The 27,090-nt window shown below is 42.6% G+C and overlaps 1 protein-coding gene across 4 annotated transcripts in view; it reads left to right on the plus strand.

The window, feature by feature from the left end:
* Positions 1–7,947: 7,947 nt before the first annotated feature.
* The window catches only part of CCDC15 (coiled-coil domain containing 15), a 93,535-nt gene continuing 74,392 nt past the window's right edge, over positions 7,948–27,090 (plus strand). For all 4 annotated transcript variants that reach the window (XM_062197261.1, XM_062197263.1, XM_062197260.1 and 1 more), the window contains exons 1-4: positions 7,948–8,118; positions 8,389–8,577; positions 13,944–14,093; positions 14,619–14,810. In XM_062197261.1, the coding sequence (XP_062053245.1) occupies positions 8,398–8,577; positions 13,944–14,093; positions 14,619–14,810 (522 nt within the window). In that variant the 5' untranslated portion in view covers positions 7,948–8,118; positions 8,389–8,397. The remainder of the gene's footprint in view (positions 8,119–8,388; positions 8,578–13,943; positions 14,094–14,618; positions 14,811–27,090) is intronic.

Here is a 27,090-nt window from a genome sequence, read left to right on the forward strand (position 1 = left end):
TCTGAATAGAATTCCCACCCCCTCAGAAACAGAGAGGAACTCAGGCCTGTGTCCATGGTTGCTAAACGTGCCCTATTCAGCAACTCTCCAGAGAACAAAGAGGAGAAATTAATGGGCATTAAAAGGCTGGAAAGACCCAGCTTCTGCTGACCTACTTAAGATGCAGGAGGACATTCTAGAAAACATCTCTGCACTTTTGTTCTTAAAAAGCTTCAGTGCTCAAACACAAACAGGTTCAAAACTCATGGGGAAGCCTCACATTATGCCCCAACCCATGAAAGGCCCCATTGTGTCCCTTCTCCTGGATCTTCAATGGTGTCCACCCACCAACTGTAGGATTCGCTCCCATCCCCCCCCCCCCTCCTCCAAAGAGGGAAGCACAGAAATGCAAATCAACTGGCCAGTATCTAACAATCACCTACTGTGGGGTGAGCACTCTAAGTTCCAGATGTTAACAACAGCAGTGGGATGTGGGAGCAGGGCAGGGCGGCACATTCGAAAGGAACAGTCCACACACTTCATGTCAGGAGCTTAAATTTAAGTGACATGTAAATCTTTGTGTGTGTGTGTGTTTTTTTTTTTTTTAAGTTTGTTTATTTGAAAGAGCCAAGCCTAGAACTCCATCTGGGTCTCCCACATGCGTGCAGGGGTCCAAGCACTTGGGTCATCCTCCACTCCTTTCCCAGGCCATCAGCAGAGAGCTAGATCAGAAGAGGAGCAGCCAGGACATGAACTGGTGCCCATATAGGATGCTGGTGCAGGCAGGGGCTTAACCCACTACACCACAGTGATGGCCAAATAATCTTTTAAAATATTATTTTATTTAACCTCCTGACAATTCTATGTGGTAGGATAACCCTCACCTACCACCCCCTTCATTTTCAAGAAGGGACATGAAACTCAGAGAGATTAAGTGACCTGTTCAAAGTCACACAGTTTGCATTGGCACAGCCCGCTTAGCCCAGGCCTCTTGCTCTAGTGTTCATGACACTATACTCCTGAAGGAGGCTGCCTTCAGCCAGGCCTAGAAATAAGAAGTAGGTGGGCAAAATGAGAGTTGTGAGACAAGAAGTGAGAGGAGTAGGCAGGCAACAGGATGACAAAAACAAAGCTAAATCAGCAAGAGAACCACTGAGGCCTGGAGTGGGGGGAGGGGGGAGATCAGGGACACTAAGAAGACAAATTTGTGATACCTGGGATTCAACAAAGGGCAAAACAAGCTTTCTTAAAAGAAGACCCTAAGTAAACTGGTAGAGGAAGGGGCCTTGAAGACAGCCCTGAATTTTCATCATTTGATGCTGCAGTTAGAGGATTCGGATTTGTGTAGCAAACAGGGTCTTCCAGAGTCAGGCCTGCAGGATTCTGAGTTCGCTTTGCTAAAGAACAGCCTAAGGAATGTGATTTTCCAACATGCATTTCTGGCATGATATAATGTTTTGGGAGAATCAGGAATAATTGGAAATAAGTTACTTAAATGACAACAGGTTTATCACTCATCTGTTGCTCTTGGAATCAGCTTCATTCCCTCGAACCTTCATATCACTCTGGGATGGGGGCATAGTCACTGGACCATAACACTCTAGAGTATCAGTGCTGTCCAATATTACTTCCTGTGACGATGGAAATGTTCACTATCTGTGTTGTCAATAATGGTAGCCATTTTTAGCCTCACATGGCTACTGGGACTAAGGATACGAATTATAAATTCCATTTAAATTTAAATAGCCAGATACATTTTAGACAGTGGAGTTTATAATCCAGGGAGGAGATAGAGACAGTTTTAAGAGTCTTGGGAGGGGCTGGCATGTGGCACACCAGGTTAAGCCATCATCTGCAAAGCTGGCATTCCATATCAGAGCACCATTCATGTCCTGGCTACTCTGCTTCTGTTCCAAGCCTGGGAAAACAGCAGAAGATGGCCTGGATGGAGTTCTTGTCTCCTGGCTTCAGCCTGGAACAGCCCTGGCTGTTGTAGCCATTTGAGCAATGAACTAGCAGATGGAAGATTTCTCTCTGTCTCTCTCCATCATTCTGCCTTTCAAATAAATCTTTTTAAAAAGGAAAAGAGAAAGCCTTGGTGAAGGACTGTGATTGACCTCGCTTAGGTCATACCCACAGCCCTGAATCAATCACTATAGCCAGAAGAAGAGAAAACTATGCCAGGCTGAGCCATGTTCCTAATTCCACAGTTATAGTGGGTTCACTTCCAGAAGAAATGAGGGAACAGAAACTGGGCAGAAAAATTAGAAATTCCTAAAGGTTTTATGACTTCTATCATGCTTCCTAAAAATATTTTAGTAAGAATTTATTAAAAATCTATTATATCTTAATTCTCACAATAGACAAACTCTGAAAGCCCAGTTATTACCCTCCAGATTACCAATCTAGAAACAAGGATTCAGATCACATGACTTTGGCCATTGATAGTAAACTGCAGAGCCAGAATATAAATCCAAATTTGTCTCACAATACACATTTTCAATGAACTTTTTGAAGACTCTTCACACAAGCAAGAAGGATAGATAAAATCATTTTGGTCAAGACTATCTTTATGCTAAAGACAGCCCCCCTCCTTAGTCAAGCTTCTGTGGCTTCCAAGAACAGATGTCCCAGTTAGCATGTCTCATGATAACTCATGAGAGAAGATGCATGTTGCATGGATACATAAGGCTTGGGTGCGGAATTGGAGAACTCTACTGAGGCATCTCCTGGTACCTATTTTTATAGATAGCTCTGATTCTTTGTACTTGTCTCCTCCATTCTCCTTTATTTACCAGTTGACTCCTTCTACTTTACTCATCTCAGGGCTGTTACAAATAATGAGAAACCTGATGAAAATTGATATTAATAACAAAGAGCCTTGGCCTGCACCGCGGCTCAATAGGCTAATCCTCCGCCTGTGGCGGCACCCCAGGTTCTAGTCCCGCTTGGGGCACTGGATTCTGTCCCAGTTGCTCCTCTTCCAGTCCAGCTCTCTGCTGTGGCCCAGGAAGTCAGTGGAGGATGGCCCAGGTCCTTGGGCCCTGCACCCGCATGGGAGACCATGGCTTCTGGTTTCGGATCGGTGCAGCGCACCAGCCACAGTGCACCAGCCGCAGTGTGCCGGCCGTAGCGGCCATTTTGGGGGTGAACCAACGGAAGGAAGACCTTTTCTCTCTGTCTCTCTCTCTCTCACTGTCTAACTGCCTGTAAAAAATAAAAATTAAAAAAATTAAAAAAAAATAACAAAGAGCCTTATAGGTTATTTATATAAAGGTTTTCCAAAAAAATTCATAGAAAAATGCATGCATATGACAAATTATATGTGGATTTCAAAAAGAGTTTTGCACTAAAATAAATAAATTTATTTATTTTTAAGATTTTTAAAAAATTTATTTGAAAGAGTTATAGAGAGAGGTAGAGACAGAGAGAGAGGTCTTCCATCCGATGGTTCACTCCCCAGATGGCTGCAATGGCCAAAGCTGTGCCAGTCCGAAGCCAGGAGCTTCTTCTGGGTCTCCCACGTGGGTGCAGAGGACCAAGGACTTGGGCCATTTTCTGCTATCCCAGGCCATGGCAGAGAGCTGGATCAGAAGAGGAGCAGCCAGGACTAGAACTGGCGCCCGTACAGGATGCTGGCACTTCAAGCCAGGGCTTTAACCCACTGCGCCACAGCGCTGGCCCCAATTACATTTATTTTTAAAATCTCATTTTCCATGAACTTTCTGGAGTACATTTGATTCAGCAAATCTAGAGATTGGGTGTAGTCTTGAGCATTAGTTTAAACCAGAAGCTCAACAGTGTTAATGGGGAACAGGTAAAACTTGGTTGGAACATCTCCTTGAAGTTTTGCAGGTTTCTTTGATGGAAATAAAAAGAATAATGATTAGGAGTCCATGGATTTCACTCATAGGAGTTATATGGCCTTAAATTCTCAGTGCCTTAGTCTCTGAGGCTGAGCACTACTCAGAAGAGATCATAACGGAGTTCTCTAGGTAATGGACTTTGAGACAGGTATCAAGTTCAGGATATTTATGAGGGAATGCACTTAGGATTGGCAGGTGTGGAAGGGAGGAACAGGAAGAAGGAATGGACAAAGGGAAGAGCTGAGTTGTGATGCAGGCCTGACAGTCTCAGCCAGTCACCAGGGTTCACTGAGGCCAAAATCATCGCCATTGGAATTGTTCCAAGTAAAGCTGAAATGGTCAGGCCTTTATATCATCATTTGCATCATTCACTGCATGTGGTTGCTCCTCAGAGGCAGCTCCCTGAACTTTAAGGAGTTGGCAGCTGAAGGAACTACAATACCCCCAAGAGCTTAGGTAATAAATCCTTCTTCGAAGAACAACCTGGACAAATATGTCCTGTACATGTAGATGAACATTTGGTAATATGGAGAGATGCTGAGACCCCCCCCTTTTTTAAATCACACACACAGGAGGAGAAAAAGACTTCTGTGACTAGTATAAAATTAGAGGATCTTCTGCAAAAGTAGTGTAGCAGATGCTATTGAAAAAACTGGGCTTGAGTGGAGCAATCTGCTATTGGTGCCATTTTTGGTGAAATGCTACTGCAAAAACCTGGTCTGCACAGGCAAGCAGAAGGACCCCCTTTAGTTATTCTAGCTAGGTTATTTTGAGAGGTGGGTGAGGAGGAGGAAGAACAAAGGATAGTGCCATAGTCCACTTCTAGGAAACAGCCTGGGACGTTGGTTAGCCCTGGAAAATCTTGCTCAAACTTGAGGGATGCAAGGGATTATGGTCCAACTGCCTGAGGTTGAGTTCCCAACATACTGTCCCTTTGAGAGCATATTTTTCATTTCCATGGAGATTCTCCTTAGGACAGGCCCTGAGAACTGACATGTGACCAAAAAAAAAAAAAAACAAAAACAAAAAAACAAAACTTCTACTTTGTCACAGGTGTCAGCAGTTACAAATAGAACAGTGAATAAAGAGCAAATTGCTCTCTGGTGCTTATAAAGCAATCAGTTTTGGGTCGGTGCTGTGGCAGCAGCCTGCAGTGGCCTACAGCGCTGGCATCCCATGTGGGTGCCAGTTCAAGTCCTGGTTGCTCCACTTCCAATCCAGCTTCCTGCTAACATACCTAGGACAGCAGCAGAGGATGGCTCAAGACCTTGGGTCCTTGAACTAACGTGGGAGACCTGGAAGAAGCTCCTGGCTCCTGGCTTTGGATCAGCTCAGCTCCAGCCATTGAAGCCATTTGGAGCATGAACTAGTGTATGGAAGACCTTTCTTTTTCTGTCTTTACTTCTCTGTAACTCTGTCTTTCAAATAAATATAAACAAATCGTTAAAAAAAAAATACCAAGTTTTGTGTGGGATGGGTTGTTTTCAAAGACCAGAGACTTGGGGTTTTGTGCAGACAGGGCCAGGGACCCACTCTCCCTCCTCCCCTCCTCACCCCAGAAAAAGGATAAGGAGTATTCTGGAACAGGGCCTCAACCCTCTGGTACTGGCAGCCCCATTTCTTTTGTTTCTGAAGCAGATAGACATTTCTAAACAAACAACTTTCCTGTTGAGAGAGCTATTCTGGCCAAATAAGGTACCAGCCTTGTGGAAAAGGTCAGAAATAACAAATATGATCTCACACAATTTCTGGTTGGGTGGTCTGGCTGAGTCCCTTATAAGGCTGCATTTAAATTGTTGGCCAAGAGTAGTCTCTCAAGACTAAACTAGGGCTGGGGATCTACTTCCAGCCTCATTCTTGTCAGTAGGCTTTAGTTCCTTGCCATATGGACCTCTCTCCATGATTGCTTATGACAGGCATGACTCCCCTAAGTATAAATGGAGAGGGGAGATGGGAGAAGAGGGTGAGGTGGGGAGGGTGGGAAGAGAGAGAGATCTATCTATTGGTTTACTCCTTCAAATTGTTGGCTATGGCCGGGGCTGGGCCAGGAGAAAGCCAGGAACTCCATCCTGGTTTCCCACCTGGGTTGTAGGGGCCAAGGTACTGGGCCATCTTTTACTGTCTTCCCAGGCACACTGGCAGGGAGCTGGATTGAAACAGAGCAGCCCAGGGGCTGGTGCTGTGACCTCCACCTGCAGCACTGGTATCTCATACGGGTGCCGGTTCATGTGCTGGCTGCTCTACTTCTGATTCAGCTCTTTGCTGTGGCCTGGGAGGGCAGTGGAGGATGGCACTGGTGCTTGGGCCCCTACACCCATGTGGGAGACCTGGAGGAAGCTCCTGGCTTCAGATTGGTCCAGCTCTGGCCGTTGCAGGCATTTAGGGAGTGAATCAGTGGATGGAGGACCCCTCTCTCTCTTCCTTTTCCTGACGGTGACTCTGCCTCTCAAGTAAAAAAAGAAACAGGGCAGCCCAAACTGAATCTCAAACCATTACTCCAGTCGTGGGATCTGGTAGCAGTGTCAGCTTATCCCTGCTGTGCTGCAATGCCAGCCCCTTGTTGTGAAATTTAAAGTCTCCTTTCAGTCACCCATTTCCTTATCTCCCTTTACAATAAAACTCACTGAAAGAGTTGCTAAAATTATGGTCTCCAACTCCTTCTCCTACTGTAAGTATACCCCCAACAGGTTTTGCTTTCTAATTGCTCCAAAGACACTGCTCGTTATAAAAATTATGAGCTACTTTCACATTGTCAAATCCAAGTCAATTTTCAGCCTTCATCTTATTTGACCTATCAGCAGGATTTAACACGGGTCTGTCTTCATTAGATCATCCTTTTTTAAAAAACTTGTCTTTCAAGGTATTATGTACTCCTGGTTTTCTTCTTTAGGTTACTGACTGATCCTTCCCAATTTCTTTGCATTCTTCTCCTCTTGTTCTCAGACTATTATTAGAATACAGTGTGGGACTGGTGCTGTGGTGTAGTGGGTGAGGCCACTGCCTGCAGCACCACATCCCATATGGGCGCCGGTGGGAGTCCCTGCTGCTCCCCTTCCAATCCAGCTCTCTACCATGGCCAGGGAAAGCAGCGGAGGATGTCCCAAGTCCTTGGGCGGCTGCACCCACGTGGGAAGACCCAGAGGAAGCTCCTGGCTCCTGGCTTTGGATCAGCACAGCTCCAGCTGTTGCAGCCAGTTGGAGAATGAACCAGTGGATGGAAGACCTCTCTCTTTGCCTCTCCTCTCTCTGTGTAACTCTTTCAAATAAATAAATAAATCTTAAAAAAAATATATTGTGGGGTTAGTTTTAGACTTTTTTATTAAAAAAAAAAATCCTGTCTTTAAGTCACATTATGGCATTCCTTTGCTCAAAACCTACAATGGCTCCCCATCTCAACACCTTATGGTGGCATACAATGCTGCATATATGACTGACCATTCCCTGATTTTTGATTTCTGGTCTCAACACTCTTCCCCTCTCAATCTGCTAGTCACACCAGTCTCCTTGCTGTTTCTCAACCAGGCAGGCTCCCACCTGGGGGATTTGCACTTGCTGTTCCTGCTACCTGGAATACTCTTGTAAAATCCTCTCTTGAAGATTACGGCGGCTTGTTCCACTATCTCATTTAAGACCTGTTTAAAAGCACCTCGAAGAAACCGTCCTTGAACATCCAATACGTCAGTATTTCCCACACAGTGTTGTAATGAGTTGCACAGATTAGTACGGTTTATTGTTAGCTTAGTCTGTTTCTCTCGGAAGCCCTGTTGCGCCCACCTTCCTTTCATTCTTTTTCCGTGCTTCACTCAAGAAGGACCTCCGGCCCGTCCTGTCGTTCTGCTCACCAGCCCAACATATGTCTTTTATTGGGGGATCTGGGATTGTCCCAGCGTTGACAGAGCCACGATCAGCCAGCAGCATTCGAGCTCGCCCACGGTCCCGCAGCCCTCACTAAACCCGCTAGTTCCCGCCCCACAGTCCGACAGGAAGCGGAAGTGACGGAACCACTGGCGCCTGAAATCCCGCCCCTCCCGCCTTGCCAGACCCGGGATTCGACTCGGGGCCCGGAAGGGGCGGGTCGAAGGCTGCAGAGAGGCGGAGGCCGCACCGCCCAGCGGAGAGTGGCGGTTTACTTGAGGTTGTTACCTTAGTACCGGAGCAGTTTTGAGCCTGTGTCTAGCAGCTGACCGATACCTGTGCAGTGCCATCAGCAAGAGTGAGCTTCCGGTGCCTCAGAAGCAATCTCCCATCTGGCCCGGGACTCCACTTCCCCCAGGTTTATCCCCTTTCCCTCCGGCCGCTGCTGTCATTCGTCCCTTTTCCACCTCACTGTTCCCGCTGCTGGACATGAGTCTTAATTCGCTTGCTCTGAGCTTCTTTCTCCTATCATCGTCTTTCCTTCCAGAAAACGATTTTTAAGACATTTCCTGTCCTCCGTTTCTCGCCACTTGTCTTCCTTTCCTTCCTCTTCCCGCTTCCCTAGAACCCTTGTTTTGAAGATTTTTAAGCCCCCCCGCCCAGCCTGTCCCGCTTCCCTTCTAATTAGGAGTCACAGATGCCAGGAGGCATGGCGCCTCTCAAGAAGCCTCCAAATTCCACAAGGTTGCCCCTGGCCTTAAACCCCCAGAAGAGCAAGGACGTGCTGGCAGTGCTGGCTGAGAGGAACCAGACCATAGTACCAGTAGGGGCCTGGGTGGAACCTGCTTCACCAGATAGTTCCGAAATCCCAGCCTATGTGAGTGTCAACCCCTCCCAATTATTAGCCTTCTTTAATCCTTGGCGTTTAGATAAGGATGAACATCTGCGGGTGCTGTTTCTGTACAGTTATAAATAGATGTGTTCTTGCATAAGGATTATAAAGCAAACATGCATTTGCCAAAACGTGGGGTGGCAGCTTTAGCTGGCATAATCACATATTTATTACTTATTTGCTATACGTACGGATCATCATCGATGTGGGATGTGGGTTGGCATATGGTAGATCTTTGGGGGTGTTTATTGAATGAGTAAATGAGGAAATATGACCGTACTTCCAACAGTTTGTAGAAAAATAGAATTAACATGAAGTTTATTTTGGTATAAAAATTGTTTGAAATCTATGCACAGTTTTTGAGGGTATGAATTTTCTATGAGCTTTTTGAAGACCTCTCCCATGGTCTGTGGGGGTCCTTAAAGAATGATAATGCAATAAGTACAGATGTTGGGGAGGAGCATCTTAGATAAAGGGAATCTTTTGGGAAGTTAACATGCGTATGTTTACATGATGATTCTCCTAGACCAATTAGTCACATGGAGATATTTTGACAGTCTTTCACTCCTCACATTTTATTGTGGCACTTACCATCTTGTATTATGGGAGGTGGTTTATATATCTACTTTTCCTGATAGACTGTGAACACCTTGAGTGTAGGGAACAAATCTTATTTATCATTACACCCCTGCTTTTTTTTTTTTTTTTTTTTTTTTTTTTGACAGGCAGAGTGGACAGTGAGAGAGAGAGAGTGACAGAGAGAAAGGTCTTCCTTTGCTGTTGGTTCACCCTCCAATGGCCGCTGCGGCCGGTGCATCGCGCTGATCCAAAGCCAGGAGCCAAGTGCTTCTCCTGGTCTCCCATGTGGGTGCAGGGCCCAAGCACTTGGGCCATCCTCCACTGCTTTCCCGGGCCATAGCAGAAAGCTGGCCTGGAAGAGGGGCAACCGAGACAGAATCTGGCACCCCAACCGGGACTAGAACCCGGGGTGCAAGGCACCGCAGGCGGAGGATTAGCCTATTGAGCCACGGCGCCGGCCTACATCCCCTGCTTGTATCTTAAACAAATATGGCCTGAAAAATAGAGGCAGTCAGTAAATTTAGAAGGCATAAAATGTATGAAGGTCTTTTGGATATTCAGACAGGGTACTGAACATGGGTGCAAAAGTGCAAGTATATAGGAGAAATGAGACGTGTTTAAATGTTAAGTAACAATGCAGAATATTCATTCATTTTAGTTATGTTTGTGTGTATGTACATATATGTTCATTGGTTTACTCCTACCCTGCCTATTTCCAGAAAGGATTTTAAGAGTCTTAAAAGTATATAAGGAAGTGCTGAAAATATGATGCTTGATCAAAAAAGAAACAGATGATTTTGGTTTGATGCAACTCACAAAAGTTTAATGAAATATTTGGGTAATCAGAGAGGAGAAGGAGAAGATTCTTCTATAAGAGGAATGGGGAGGGTAGGAAGTAGGCAAGGATTCTAAGGGTTGATTAGATTGTTTGAAGTGGAAGTAGGGTATTGTAGGACCATACACAATTTTGGAAAAAGGATTGTTTATTCATTGTAATATTTACAGATGAATTTCATGACCAAAGTTTTTTGGGTTTAGAGGGGGACTGGATCATGGAGGACAAGTTAGGATATAATTGTGATAATTTAGGCATGAATTACAGCATCAAAACTTCTTTGTTGGCAAGGAATGGGGAGGAAAAACCTAAGAAAACAGTGGCTAAAGTGGGAATGAAAAAGGATGAATGCCAAGAAACATCCCAAAACAATCAGTAAGATTTGGTACACTGGTATTTTGCTTTTTAAGTTATTGACACTTTTTTTTTTTTAAGATTTATTTATTTATTTATTTGAAAGGCAGAGTTACCGAGAGGCAGAGAGAGAGAGAGAGAGAGAGAGAGAGAGAGAGAGAGAAGCAAAGAGAGAAAAGAGGTCTTCCATCTGCTGGTTCACTCCTCAAATGGCTGCAATGGCTGGAGCTGGGCCGATCTGAAGCCAGAAGCCAGGAGCTTCTTCCAGGTCTCCCATGGGGGTGCAGGGGTCCAAGAACTTGGGCCATCTTCTACTGCTTTCCCAGGCTATAGCAGAGAGCTGGATTGTTAGTGGAGCAGCTGTGACTCAAACCAGCACCCATATGGGATGCCAGCACTGCAGGCAGCAGCTTTGCCTACTTTGCCACAGTGCCGACCCAAATACCTTTTTTTTTTTTTTAATTTAATTTTATTTATTTGAAAGGCAGAGTTACAAAGAGAGAGGTCTTCCATCTGCTAATTCACTCCCCGGAGCAACGGCCAGAGCTGTGCTGATCCAAAGCCAGAAGCATGGAGCTTTTTCTGGGTCTCCTATGCAAGTGCAGGGGCTCAAGGACTTGGGCCATCTTCTATTGCTTTCCCAGGCCATAGCAGAGAGCTGGATCGGAAGAGGAGCAGCAGGGACTAGAACCGTTGCCCATATGAAATGCCGGCGCTTCAGGCCAGGGCATTAACCCACTGTGCCACAGCACCGGCCCCCCCAATACCTTTTTTAATTGCTCAAATTATGACATCTTTATAATGCTAGTAGCATCAAAATATCTAAAATTTGACACTATTTAGCTTTTCCTGTTATAAAAAAGGTTGAATCTTACATTTCACTACATTAATTCAAATGTGTGTAACATGTTCATTTTCTTTGTTTAGAAAGTTCTGATAATTTCCAGCCAAAGGGAATTTGATCAAGCATCTAATAGATGCTTTATGGCTTTACCATATCTAATATGTGACTACCCTTATTAACAGATATAGCTTTGTCAACTCAGGATAGATGCTCACTTCTTCTAAGACGTGGTTACCGAAGATTATAGCTGTTCTAAAGGGAGACTCCTACTCATTTTCTCCTCAAAGCTTCAGGGGGTTATGAGAATTTCTAAAGATATCATAGCTTCAAACACCCCTTCTCAGTAATTAAGTTGGCACCAGAAGACACTGTTGTTCTACCATCATACATGGCTGTTATTATTTTATAAATTGTCCTGATTATCTTTTGCTATGTAATAAAGCACCCCAGAACTTAGTGGCATAAAGCAAATAATGATGTGTCAGGAATTTGAGCAGGGTACTGTGTGTGTGTGTGTGGGAGGAGGGGAATTATCTCTGCTCCATAGTATTGGAGGCCTCTGTAGGCATAGATCCAATAGCTGGATATGTCTAGAACAGCTTAACTGGATTCTGGCTGTTGGTTGGATTCCTTGGTTCTTCTTCATGTGACACCCGGTAGACTGCAGTGTCTAAAATGGCTTTTTCACTCACATGTCTGGCACTTGGACTGAGATCACTAGAATGACTATGGACTGATTGGACATTTTTCTGTGTCAACATGGCTAAGTTGGCCTAATAGCTCTGTAGACTCCAGGTGGTCAGAATTCTTATGTGGTCCTGGCTTCTCCTAGAACAAGTACTCCCAACAGCCCCAGGTAGAACTTGCTTTATGACCTTGCTTTGGCAACTACAGAACCAGCACTTCAGCCTTGATCTTTTAAATATGCAGAATCAGACCAAAATCAGTATGGGAAAGGACTACACAAGAGTATAAATGCCAGGAAACTTGATTTGTTGAAAGGAGGGGAGAGAGTGTCTTTGGAGACTGCTACGTAATGTAAGCATTCCTTTCGTTATATGTGAATTATCCAAATGTGTTATTTGATTGTTGTGAGAAACACTTCATTCCCTCGATAGTCCTTAGGATGTAAAAAAGAAGTTAGTTATACAATCAAGACAATATTTAACCTTACTTATTCCAATATTTCCCAAATTTGTTTGACTTTGGGAACCTTATTGTATCCCACTGAATAAAAGGTCTTGGGTTCTGATTGCCTTGCACAATGATATTTGATAAAAAAAAAACTATATTTTAAAAATCTGGAACATTCTTACCTGTAGTTTAAAACTGAGTTTCATAGTCTGCAGTTGGTGAGAACATTTCAGTGAGATGTTTGAAAATCTCAGCATGAGAATACAAGAGGGGCAGACAGAGAAAATGAAAGAGCAAGAGGCTAAATAGCTTAAACTTGTCAGGGGCTTGAGTTAATCTGGGTCAGTTATTTTCTCCTTTGGAATTTTTTTGTCCTCATCGTTCTTTGACATTTGCATTATACACTTCACTCCTGTGGTCCATCTCTTGTAGAAAGTTTATGGGATATATTTCTTGGAAAACTTAATCTAAAAATTTAAACAATTTTAATATGGAGAATTTAATGACAACCTTTAAGATAATTTGAAGCACCCTAAGAAAAAGAATAGGTAGAAGATAATGATGATGATTTTGTTTAATTAGAAAATTCCTTATGAAAGGAAACTTGCAGGCAAGAGAAGAGCAGAACAGGATAAAACATAAGTATTAGAGTCAGAGAGACTTGTAGCTCTGCAATTAACCAGCAGAACTCTAGTTCCTTATTTGTATTCTAAGTCACTGTTGGTAGTTTGAGGATAAAATGATAGAATGTAAAGAGCTTGTCATGTAATAGACCTTCAATAGTGATAATAACTTCTTATTATCAAGACGGTGATTGTTATTCAGAGCACATAGAGGAGTTGAATGCAGAACAGGAAAACTTAAGTGGAATAAAATACTCCAGGTTGTTTAGAATATGTTTTAGAATTGAGAACTTGTATAAATATCTATTGAGCACTTTTTTAGTCAAGACCCTGTACTATATGCTTTAAGGGAAACAGGAGAAATAAATACTCACACCTCACTTGCCCTGGTGGAGTTCATAATCCACTGGGGGAGTTAAAAAGAACTATACCCATATAAGAGAGCTCAGACGAAGGAGTTGTGGAAGGCTCTGGAGGGGAGGGGGAGTACTAGATGATTTTGAACACTGAATAGGTTTTTACCAGATGGAGATGAGAGGAAGGGCATGCTGGGTTAAAAATGAAATACAATTCAGAGCATGAATGCATTTTTACAGTAGGTCAGTCATATTTGGTGGGGTGATAAACCAGTCTGGTGTATCTGGGCTGTTACTCATTTTAGAAAATGTGTAATGTAAGGTGGATTTGAATTGATTCATTAAGAATTAATGAACATAGATACTGTTAATTTCAATTCTATAAAATTTTAAGATTTAATTTGAGTGCTCACAAATTTCAATTCTTAGTTTGCAACTTGGTTTCTTTGGTACTTACAAACTGTATGTAGATCATTGTCTCTGAGCTCTTGTGATTCCCTTACTCTTCTGGGAATTTTAGATTATAGAACTCTGTTGTTTTTTTCAGGATTGTATTCTTACTGCTGTGTGTTTACAGTAGCCCTAATGGGCAAAACTTGACATTTTGTTTTCTGTCTTCTTGAAAGACTTCAGCATGCATCATTGAAGAAGAACTGAAGGAACAGCAAAGAAAAAAGCAAGAAGCTTTGAAGCGTTTTCAGAGACAAGTCAAATGCAGAGTAAATCAACAAATTAGGCTGAGAAAAAAGCAGCAGCTTCAGAAGTCCTATGAGGCAGTAAGTTCAGAAGTGGGGCTGGGTACAGACTGGGTAGAACGCATGTGTGTTTTGAGATAAACTATTAGACAGTAACAACCACTTTTAAAAATTCCATGCCTTCTGTTATCTGATTGCTATTAGGGCAGTGGATTTTTATTTAGAGAAACTGTGTTTTGTTCTAACTTTTTTTGCTTTCATCAAATAGTTAAAAATAATATCAGAATTTGGATTCAGATTTGAGTTTGAATATATTAGCTAGGTGACTCCAGGCTAATTATTTAACTTTTCTGACTGTAGTTTCTTCATCTGTGGAATGGAGATATGATACTTGTCTCACAGGATTATGTGAGAATTAGATGAGATAACCTGAACTATTAGCACATAGTAGGTACCTGGTAAGTGTAAGTTTCTCTACCAGCGAAAGCTTCCCCCCTGCCCCAAGTGAAAATCTTTTGGACTACTTGGAGGAGGCATTGTTTGACTGCACTGGCTTAGAGTGGGATCTCACTCTCGGTCCTCCACCCCTCTTCTTCCTTCATGTAGGCAGAAAAAGAAGGCTGTATAGCCATGCAGTCTTCAAATACAGCACACTTCACTTCTAAAAGGACAAGTGTTTTTCCTAAAAATTTGAATGCTGCTGTTGGAAGTCCTAGGTTACCTCGTTCCCAGCTGCTTGGGGATGGAATAGAAGATGGTGAGAATGAGAATGAATTATTCCAACAACAAGCTCAGGCAGTAAGTACAGATTCATTTGATTTTATGTTTGTGATATTTTCCTTATCTCCTAAACTAAAAATATGATGAATCTATGATATGAAGTAGGGATTAGGAGATGTCACATTCAACCTCACATTTCATCATCTCTTTTTTTACCTTTCTCAAGTGGGGAGTTGTGAGACAATGCTTAATTTTTTTGTATATATGTTTTAATTTGCATTTTTTAGGTAAGATAATTTTAGAATCATCTGAAGAAAAGTGCCAAAGTATTAGCATTCAGGATTTGTTAGAAAGTACTTTAGTACTTTAGTACAATTATACTGAAGTTATTTTTGGGGTAAGTTATTATCAGTTTGTAGCATGTAGACAGAAGTGATTCTTAGTTTGTGGCAAAGAATTTCAGTACATATAAGGGGGTCTTTCATTTATTATTTGTCTTTATCTCTTTTTTCTTAATACTTTCTTTTAATCTGATTACCACAATGATGGATCTACCATTAAACATCAGACAATAATATAGCAAACACTTAACATCTCTAGAGTTTTTGGAAAAATATAACTTCTATCCACTGACTAATTTTATACCCAGACATTTAAAAATTAACCGCTACTGTGAGTAGACTAACCCATTCAAGTCACTTGCCTCATCCAGTAATCTCCCTCTGTAGTCTCCTGGAGCTAGTGTTCAGTTAATACATTCTGCAGCTCTTCCTTGGGTGTTGTTCTTCACCTTATTTTAAAACATATTCTGAGGGATAGTGACAGGAAGAAAGGAAGTATGGGAGATGATGAGTATGTGGAAATAAAAGCTGTGTTATTGCCTAAGCTAATGTGGTTGGTCGTAATTCCACTGTTCTGTTGGTGTAAATGGGACAGCTTTAGAAGCATGTTGAAATACTTTAAGCACATTTTTTTCTTTGTTCAAAACTTGACTTTCTCTTGTCATTATTCAGTTTGTAACAATCATTTTTGTTTTTTTTTTTTTGAGATTATGAATAATTTGTTTAGCAAATATTTACTGAGCTAGACACTGCAAAAAGTAGAATGGATAGACCATTGACTAAAACACAGTCTTTGCCTTCATGGTGCTTGTAGCTAAAAATCCTTTCATAGTGAGGATTTTACTTCCTCTATATAAGGATGAGTAGAACTCATCAGTCAGCAGATATCTGAATATATGTGTTAAGCATTGTAGAGATTCTAATGAAATGTTAAATAGAACCTTCTGTGGGTTTATATTTCCAAGTAGAGATACAAAGCTAATAAACCCACAATATCGATAATAATGTATAGACATTTACTGTGTTTCACATTAAACTTGTGCTATGGCAGTTCAGAAATTTTAAAATTCCAAGGAAAGGGTAGAGGAAGAATTCATGGGAGAGATGGAGTTGAACCTATATAGTTTGAATTGGTAAGTTGAACTGGTAAATTCAGGAGAATTTTTGAGATAAGAATCATTAAAAGCCTAAAATCTGTAATGAATTTAATATATTAGAGAATAAGTAATGGAGCCTTTATAAAATTGATAGTTTGTAAGAGAGTATCAAAGAATGATTGGATAGGTTGGAGGAAATCAGGTTATAAAAGGCTTTAAATGTTACAGAACTTTAAAAAGTTTTTATACTCTGTTTGTTTTCCCCTTGGATGAAAATGAACTACTGAAAAAAGTTCAGTGAGTATTATTTAGGGTCTGTGAAACTTGAACATACAGCTACATAGTAGGTTCTTTTAATCTTACCAGGTCTGTTGCAGTTTTTATCCACTAGATGTCACTATGAAACTAGACAATGAAACTCTCCCTTGGTTCATCTAGAACTGGTTGAGTAAAAAACATAACTTTCTGAATGTTAGTGGACTTTTCCGTTTTCTTGTATCTTGGAGCCACAGAAACACAAAATCTTGGAGGTCGTAGGATTTTTTTTAAGATTTATTTATTTATTTGAAAGAGTTACACAGGGAGAGGAAGAGAGTGAGATGAGAATGAGAATTGATATTTCATTCATTGGGCCAGGCTGAAGCCAGGAGTCAGGGAGTCAGGAGCTTCTTCCGGGTCTCCCATGTGGGTATAGGGGCCCAAGCACTTGGGCTATCCTCCACTGCTTTCCCAGGCACATCAACAGGGAGCTAGATTGGAAGTGGAGCAGCTGGGTCTTGAACTGGCACCCTTATGGGCTGCTGGTGTCACAGGTAGAAGCTTTATCTGCTGTGCTACAACACAGCCCTGCAGTGGAAGTGCCCCCCCTCCCCCCCGTCCCAGAAACCTTTTATTTAAGGAATACAAACTTCATGCATTTCATAAATTTGGCTTTAGGAATGTAGTGATTCTAACCACCGTACCCACCTTGCCACTAAACATTCCCACCCCTCTAGTGGAAGGTTTTTTTTCTTTTTTTTTAAAAGATTATTTATTTGAGAGGTAGAGTTACAGAGAGGTTGAGGCAGAGAGAGCTAGAAAGAGAGGACCTCCATCCACTGGTTTACTTCCCAAGTGGCTGCAACAGCTGGAGCTGGACCGATCAGAAGCCAGGAGCCAGGAGCTTCCTCAGGGTCTCCCACATGGGTGCAGGGGCTCAAGGACGTGGACCATCTTCCACTGCTTTCCCAGTTGATAGCAAAGAGTTGGATTGGAAGTGGAGCAGTGGGACTCGAACTCGCTACACCACAGCACCAGCCCCTAGTGGAAGGGTTTTAAAAGTTTATTTAACACAGTTAAATATGTAAGGATGAGATGATTTCACATTTGGAATATTCCTCAAAATACTCCGGAGATGAGGTAAAGTAAGGAGTTATGGATAGAGCAAGATTGGCCAGGAGTTGAAAATGTTAAAGTTCGGTAATTACTTAATATTTTTCTGCTTTTGTGTATGAAGTTGTTTTAATTTCAACTTTTAGTTAAACATTAAAAATATTATTTCATCCAGCCTTTCTCTCTTTAAAGAATTATTTTGTTCTAGCTCTACTATATAGTTGTTCTTCTTATTTCTGCTAAGACATTTCTGTTATTGGATAATTCATTACTTTCTCAGAGTGCTTCGTATGTAGAAACTTAAATTTACATCTTTTTTTCAGTATATGCTATAACTTTTACTCATGATCTTAGTTTTGTCTCTTAAAGAATAAAATCCATCTCAGAGCACTTCAAGTATTAAATTACAGTTATCGTTTTTCTTCTTTGGGTTTCTATATTCCAGATGCCTTGATTGATTTTTCCTATATGGTGTATAGTTTTTTAGTGCTCTCAAATATGGTCCCCTAAACTGAACACAATACTGTATTTCAAATATGATTTGTCCAGCACTTTTCTTATTCTGTACTCCTACCCAACACTCTGCTTGCTAATACTTGGTATTATCTACTTGTTTAGAGATGAGACAAGGGGTGAGCATCGTGGCACAGAGGATTAAGCCACCTCTTCTGATGCCTGCATTCTACATTGGAATGTTGTTTTGAATCCCAGCTACTCTGCTTTGGATCCAGCTTTCTGCTAATGTACCTGGGAAGGAAGCACATGTTGGCCTGAGTACTTGGACCCCTGTCACACACTTGGGAGACCCAAATGGAGTTCCAGGCTCCTGGCATCAGCCTGGCACAGCCTCAGCTATTGAGGGCATTTTGGGGAGTCAACCAGTAGATGGAAGATTCTCTCTCTCTCTCTCCCCCTTCTTCTTTCTCCCTCCCTCTCTTCTCTCCCTCTTGCTCTCTCCCTTTCCCTCCCTCCTTCTCTCTGTCTTTTCCTTCTCTCTCTCTCTCTCACACAGACACACACACACACATTCTACCTTTAAAATAATAATGAAATCTTTTAAAAAGAAAGATCATATAAAATCAGGCACTTAAAATTAGGAGTTAGAGGCTGGCGCCGCGGCTCAACAGGCTAATCCTCCGCCTTGCGGCGCCGGCACACCAGGTTCTAGTCCCGGTCGGGGCACCGATCCTGTCCCGGTTGCCCCTCTTCCAGGCCAACTCTCTGCTGTGGCCCGGGAGTGCAGTGGAGGATGGCCCAAGTGTTTGGGCTCTGCACCCCATGGGAGACCAGGATAAGCACCTGGCTCCTGCCATCGGAACAGCGCGGTGCGCCGGCCGCAGCGCGCTACCGCGGCGGCCATTGGAGGGTGAACCAACGGCAAAGGAAGACCTTTCTCTCTGTCTCTCTCTCTCTCTCACTGTCCACTCTGCCTGTCAAAAAAATAAAAGTAAAAAAAAAAAAAAATTAGGAGTTAGAATCATAGAACTGTAAGAAGTTTCATGTGTCACCTAAAATAGAACCATCCCCTTTTTCTGTTAGGACTGATATATTTTTTTAATTTTTATTTATTTATTTTTTTGACAGGCAGAGTGGACAGAGAGAGACAGAGAGAAAGGTCTTCCTTTACCGTTGGTTCACCCTCCAATGGCCGCCGCGGCTGGTGTGCTGCGGCCGGCGCACCGTGCCGATCCGATGGCAGGAGCCAGGTGCTTCCCCTGGTCTCCCATAGGGTGCAGGGCCCAAGAACTTGGGCCATCCTCCACTGCACTCCCTGGCCACAGCAGAGAGCTGGCCTGGAAGAGGGGCAACTGGGACAGAATCCGGCGCCCCGACCGGGACTAGAACCCGGTGTGCCGGCGCCGCAAGGCGGAGGGTTAGCCTAGTGAGCCATGGCGCCGGCCCAGGACTGATATTTAAGGATTAAATTTCTGTGGTGTCCAATGATAACTTTATTTTGGTGGAGTATGGAAAAACAACTTATTACTGTTTCATTTTCACCATATAATAATTTTTTTAGAGATTTATTTTACTTATTTGAAAGGCAAAGTTACAGAGGGAGAAAGAGAGAGACAGAGATCTTCCATCTTCTGATTCACTCTGCAAATGGTCACAACAGCCAAGCCTGGGCCAGGCTGAAGCCAAGAGCCAGGTGCTTCATCTGGATCTTCTATATGGATACAAGGGCCCAAGCACTTGGACCGTTCTCTACTGCTTTCCCAGGCACATTAGCATAGAGCTGGATCAGAAGTGAAACAACTGGGACTTGAACTGTGGATCTTCCAACCACTGGTTCACTCTCCAAATGTCTGCAACAGCTTGGGCTGGGCCAAACCAAAACAAGGATCCCAGAGCTCCATCCCAGTCTCCCACGTGGGTGACAGGGACCCAAGTGCTTGAGCCATTATCTGCTGCCTCCCAGGATACAGGTTAGCAGGAAACTGGATTGGGGCCGGTGCCGCAGCTCACTAGGCTAATCCTCCGCCTGCGGTGCCAGCACACCAGGTTCTAGTCCCTGTTGGGGCACCGGATTCTCTCCCGGGTGCCCCTCTTCCAGTCCAGCTCTCTGCTGTGGCCCGGGAGTGCAGTGGAGGATGGCCCAAATCCTTGCGCCCTGCACCCGCATGGGAGATCAGGAAAAGCACCTGGCTCCTGGCTTCGGATCAGCTCAGTGCGCCGGCTGCAGCGGCCATTGGAGGGTGAACCAATGGTAAAGGAAGACCTTTCTTTAAAAAAAAAAAAAAGAAAAAAGAAAGAAAGAAACTGGATTGGAAGCAGACGAGATGGGACTTGAACCAGGCATTCTGTAATAGAACGAGGATGTTCCAAGTGGCAACTTCAACAGCTGTGCCAGAGCCTGCTCCACATTTTTCTTACTTTTTAAAATTATGAACTTAGTTGCATTTTCTAGTAAAGGTTTAAATGATGTGAAATAACCTATTAAATTCTCTTGTACTCTACCATTGGAAAAAGCAAAGCTTTTTTAGCTAGCATCTTTTGGCTGCAAGAATTCAGGCTAAACTAAGTAAAAGGAAAGTTGATTTCAAGAATATACATGAGGTAATAGAGGGACATTGAGAATATCCCACAAATTCAAACTCCCCTAAGGAGACTGCAGCTGGAGTTTTTCTGGATCTGAGGTAGCTCTAATGGCTGCAAGGGCATGGGACCTTTGATTGTCACACTGGTATACAATCATTAATTTGACTGATTCAGTTGCTGTCTTAGAGTGACTAGCATTCCTCATTTGCCCAAGAAGGAGAGGTTTCCCAGTTTATGGGACTTTCTAGTACTAAATTTGGGACTGTTCCAGGCAAACCCAGATAACTAGTCACCCTGCTTCTACAAGTGTGCTTTTTTATTTATTTTTCTATTTCTAACAGATATTTCCCTCTTATCTTCAGTTTCATAACTTTGGAATACTTGAGATTCTTCTTTGCCTATTTCCTTCTGCTTAACTCCTTTTAGGTTCTGGTCCTATCTCTGACTTTTCCCTAAATGTTTCCTGGTTCATTGTCCGAGATAAGGAATCTTTAATGGCCTAGCTTGCCTTTCTACATGAGCTCTAGGTTACCAGCCATCCTATAGACTGATAGTAATAGTGATAAAATTTGTGCTTGTGGACTATAAGAAGAGGCTCATGGGAGATCATGGTTGACTTTTTGTGGCCATCAAAAAGTCAACAGATTTAAAAATCAGTATGATATCATTTGTAAATAAACTACATTGTACTTTAATAGAACTCAATTTTGGGTAGATGTTTATGGTATAATCACACATTTTCAATTGGTATTAGGACTCCATTGGAATAGGATAGGTGATATTCTATGAATTTTAATGAAATTAAAATTTATGAAATTTAATGTTAGCTCTCATTTATACTTTTTTCACATGTCCTACATGGTAGTATTGTTTACTTCATACAATTACGTATACATTTCATGTTTATAATTCCTAATTGGCTAAAAAATCAACAAATGAAAAAGAACTGAAGAAATTATGAATGATGAACAGTATCATAGATGTCTATATTTTAAAAATTTTATCCTACATATATACTTGGTTTTTTTTCTTAAGATTTATGTATTTGAAAGCAGAGTTACAGAGAAAGAGGAGAGACAGAAAGATCTTCCATCAGCTAGTTCAATTCCCAAATGGCTGCAACGACCAGGGCTGGGCCGAGCCAGGAGCCTCCTCTGGGTCTCCCACATGTATGCAGGGCCCCAAGCACTTGGGCCATCCTCTGCTGCTTTCCCACGCATATTAGCAGGGAGCTGGATCAGAAGTGGAGTAGCTGAAACTCAAACCTGTGCCCATATGGGATGCTAGTGCTGCAGGCCATGGCTTAACCTGCTGCACCACAGCACCAGTCCCTTGATATTTTAAATTTTGTCTTAGCAACAATCATTGTTTGCTTTAAAGGCTTTGAATTTTTTTTTCCACTTATTTGAAAGGCAGAGAGAGAGACAAAGACCTTCCATCTACTGGTTCACTCCTCAAATGCCTCCAACAGTGGGGGCTACGCCAGGCTGAAGCTAGGAGTCTAGAACTCAATCCAAGTGTCCTACGTGGGTAGCAGAGCTCCAAGTACTGAGCCATCACATGCTGCCTCCCAGAGTATTCATTAGCAGGAAGCTGGAATCAGAAGCAGAATTGGGACTCAAACCAGGTACTTTAATATGAGATGCAGGCATCCCAGGTGGCATCTGAACTGCTGTATCAAATGCCTGTACCCCTTTGTTTGCTTTAGATTTTAAGATTCAAATCTCACAATTCATTTATAAAGTACAGTATTTGATACTTCATACAAAAGTCCCTTTGCTAATTATTATTATTATTTATTTATTTTTTGACAGGCAGAGAGAAAGGTCTTCCTTTACCGTTGGTTCACCCTCCAAAGGCCGCCGTGGCCGGTGTGCTGCGGCCGGCGCATCGTGCTGATCCGAAGCCAGGAGCCAGGTGCTTCCCCTGGTCTCCCATGGGGTGCAGGGCCCAAGCACTTGGGCCATCCTCCACTGCACTCCTGGGCCACAGCAAAGAGCTGGCCTGGAAGAGGGGCAACCGAGACAGAATCCGGCGCCCCGACCAGGACTAGAACCCAGTGTGCCGGTGCCGCTGGCGGAGGCTTAGGCTATTGAATAGCCGCGGCGCCGGCCGCTAATTATTAATATTATTATTTCTGTGTGTAAAATATACATTGCATCAAGACCTATATTTATGAGTGTTTGATATCCTGGTGAAGAACTCCTGCTCCAATCAGCTAAAGCAAGGGAGGAGGCACGAAAGGCTGCCCCTTTATTAGAGCTTGTAAGAAGGGCAATTTTTCTTGGAAGGTTCTGTGATTGGTCATCTGATATGTCTGGAATATAGTCTGCAGAGTTCAGTGCAAGTGAAGTTTGGTTGGCAATAGTTGTTCTGCTAGATGGAAGAAAATCTAGGCTTTTGTGGGTGTTTTGCACAGTTGGTTAAGGTGCTGCTTGGGATACCCACATCCCATATCCAAGTGCTAGTTTTAGTCCCAGCCACTCTGCTTCTGATCCAGCTCCTTGGTACTGCACCTGGGGAGCAGTGGATGATGGTGGCTCAAGTACTTGAGTTCCTGCCATCCATGTGGGAGAGTCAGATGGAGTTCCTGGCTTCTGGCTTTAGCCTGGCCTAGCCTCAGCTATTGCTGTGACTTTTGGGCAAGGGAACCAGTGGACAGAGCGTGATCAGTCTTTCTCTTGCTCCCTGTCACTTTGCCTTTAAAAAAAAAAATCTTAAAAAAATGAAAGAAAATGTAGGCTTGTTTCTCTAGAACATTCCTGAGTTCTGGTTTATGTGTATATCTATTTACATATGCAATTGGGGAACCCAGAGTGCATCTACATGTTTATTTAAGAGTAATTGTCAGGAGCCGGCGCTGTGGTGTAGTGTGTAAAGCTGCCGCCTGCACTGCTGGCATCCCATATGGGCGCCGGTTTGAGTCCCGGCTGCTCCACTTATGATCCAGCTCTCTGCTATGGCCTGGGAAGGCAGTAGAAGATGGCCCGAACCACTGCACCTGTGTGGGAGACCTGGAAGAAGCTCCCGACTCCTGGCTTCAGATTGGCACAACTACAGCTGTTACGTCTATCTGGAGAGTGAACCAGTGGATGGAAGACCTCTCTCTCTGCCTCTGCTGTGCCTCAGCTTCTCTGTAATTCCGTCTTTCAAGTAAATAAATAAATCTTTAAGAGAAAAAAAGAGTAACTGTCAGGGAATCTTTTTCCCCTTTTACACTTCTAGTTTTATTAAAACTATATGCACGTAGTGATATATGCACGTAAAAAAGAAATAGTTGTGTGAAATATTTGTAATTAAAAAACAGAGCTATTTTGCCTATTACCTCATTTCAGTCTCCTCAAAAACAGCTACTTGAATTATTTTAGTTTTGCTTTTGGTATCGATATTCCTATTTCTGAGCAATCTATACTGCTTCTTCTTGATTTTTAAAAAATTTAAGTCATTTTTATTTATGTCCCACTGGGAAAAATGAGGACTGAGCTTTCTTTCTATCCCCTCTTGCCACTTATACATGTTCCTTGTTCACCTCTTGCCTCTTTCTAGTTATAAAAGTAATTTTATAATTTTGCATAGATTGGTATTTAGCATTTATATTGCTATTACTGTGTAAACATTAATCATAGCTGAGCAAAGCAGTAGACTATTAATTTTCTTTCTATGTATGGCTTTTTGTTTTTACTTGACTTTTGTAGCTTTTGGTGTCTACTGGCCATTCCTTTGCTGTGACCACATGATATTGACCTCTGCACATCACCTTCTGTATGTTGAATCTCCCTCTGCCTCTCTTTTATTATGACACTAGTGATAGTACTCAGGACCCACCTGAATAATCCAGAATCATTTCTTCATTTTAAGAATTTTAATCACATCTGCAAAGGACCTTTTTCCTAAAAAAAAATCAGTTTCCAGATTTAGGACCTGGTATTTTTGGGTAGCCATTATTTAGCCTTTTATGGTCCTCATTGGTGGATCATTGAAAGGCCTTTACAAAAATGAGGCTTGGTGCTTGCTTCAGCAGCACATATACTAATAAATAAATAAATTGAGGCTTGATGAAGACTTATGGTAGCGAAAGAAACAGAACAAATATAATGTGTATTCCAACTACTGGACCATTTGAAATATCCTGCTTAAGGACTGTACTCCATTTGACTGCACTAGGAGTTTGGACTTGTTATGAGGGAAATGGAGATTCTGAACCCCTATTTTATTTCAAAAAAGGTTTTAATTTATTTATTTGAAAGGCAGAGTGATAGAGAGGGAGTGCCTTCCTCCTGACCACCTATTTTAGATGGGGATTTTGAATCCTTGGTCACATGGTGTTGGACATTAGCATGAACCATGCATGGGCTTGAAATAAAGAAGGTATATTTATGACTCTTTGTATTTTTTAAAAAAGATTTATTTTATTTATTTGAAATGCAGAGTTAAAGGAGAGAGAAAGAAAGAGAGAGAGAAAGAGAGAGAGAGAGATGAACCCTCCATCTGCTGGTTCATTTCCCAAATGGCTGCAATGGCTGGGACTGGGTCAGGTTGAAGCCAGAATCCAGGAACTCCATCTGGGTCTCCCATCTGGGTGGTAGGAGCCCAAGGACTGGGGCCATCTTCCTCTGCTTTCCCTGGGCACATTAACAGGGAGTTGGATCGGAAGTGGAGCAGCTACTTCCGATCTAGTTCTCTGCTATGGCCTGGAAAGGCAGTAGAAGATGGCCCAAGCCCTGCACCCACATGGGAGACCTGGAGGAAGCTCCTGGCTCCTGGCTTTGGATTGGGCGCAGCTCCAGCCATTGCGGCCAATTGGGGAGTGAACCGTCGGATGAAAGACCTTTCTGTCTCTGCCTCTTCTCTCTCTGTGTAACTCTGACTTTCAAATTAAAAAAAAAAAAAAAAGTGAAGCAGCCAGGACTTGAACCAACACTCATGTGGATGCCAGTGTCACATTGGCTTAACCTGCTATGCCACAATGCCAGGCCTTCTGTATATAACTTCAATCTTTGCATGTATATTATTGTCTTAACCCCTTTATCCACTCTGCAACTCTCTTGGTAGGACAAATAGTAATGTTTCAAGTGAATTTCTATAGCTAGATGTATAGACCTAGAAGCAAGGATAAATCAGAAGTGATGTACTGCCAGAAAATGAGGCTGGTAGTGAGAGACAGTGTTTTTATCCCTAGCTTATTAGTAGTTTAATCATAAAGTGTTTGTTAGTTAGATCTGTAATTCATGGTCACCATTTCCCTTCAAGGGACAAATTATATTATTAAACTTTCAGTGATTGCCTGTGGTCCTGGCTTTGCCGTCATTTCACTGAGTAGTGTAGGGATATGCTTTTCTTTCATGTGATACGGTACATATGCTAAAAAATGGTAGCTATTTTTTTCTTTTCCTGAAATGGGGCATTTTGGGGCAGTTTTATGAGATATAAAATAGTCTTTGCGTCTCTGAAAAAGAAGTTGCCATAGGTGTATACTGAAATTATTAGAAAAAAAGAGTAACACGAAGTCAACATATTTTGTGTTTTTTAAAAAAGGTGTGTTTATTTAGTTGAAAGGCAGAGAGAGAGAGAGAGAGAGAGAATCTTCCATCTGCTAGTTGATGTTCCAGTGGCTGCAACAGCAGGAACTAGGGCAGGCCAAAGCCAAAAGCCAGGAACTCCATCCAGGTCTCCCATGTGGGTGGCAGGAACCCAAGTACTTGGGCCATATCTGCTGCCTCCCAGGCACGTTAGCAGAAAGCTGGATTGAAAGTGGAGACAAGACTTGATTTTAGGCATTCCAATGAGATGTGAGTGTCCTAAGTACTAGTTTATCCTGCTATTATAAGACGCCCATCTTAACAGGTTTAATATTACTAGTTATTTGTCAGATTCTACTTAGAGTAGTTGAAACAGGTGGGTTCTGTTGAGATGGTTTGAGTTTGTGTTCTTAAGTCAATTTAGGAAGGCCTACTGAAGGAAGGGGCATCTGAGAAAAGAATTTAGATAACTGTAGTCTTCAAATGTTAGGAGTGGAATAGTGATTCATAAAAATGGGAAAAAGATGGCTGGCGCCGTGGCTTAACAGGCTAATCCTCCGCCTTGTGGCGCCGGCACACCAGGTTCTAGTCCCGGTTGGGGCGCCGGATTCTGTCCCGGTTGCCCCTCTTCAGGCCAGCTCTCTGCTGTGGCCCGGGAAGGCAGTGGAGGATGGCCCAAATCCTTGGGCCCTGCACCCGCATGGGAGACCAGGAGAAGCACCTGGCTCCTGGCTTCAGATCAGCGAGATGCGCCGGCCGCAGCGGCCATTGGAGGGTGAACCATCGGCAAAAAAGAAGACCTTTATCTCTGTCTCTCTCTCACTATCCACTCTGCCTGTCAAAAAAAAAAAAAAAAAAAAAAAAAAGGAAAAAGAGCTTAAGGGAAACTAGAGTCTTGTAGTACAGAATGATTGAAAGCAATTAGTTATGCAAGGACTAGTTTAAAAAATAACTCTTTACTGAAAAGATAAGTAGAAGGTAAAGAGTATGC

This window comes from Lepus europaeus, chromosome 7 (genome assembly GCF_033115175.1).
Source record: "Lepus europaeus isolate LE1 chromosome 7, mLepTim1.pri, whole genome shotgun sequence".
Classification (NCBI taxonomy): Eukaryota; Metazoa; Chordata; class Mammalia; order Lagomorpha; family Leporidae; genus Lepus; species Lepus europaeus.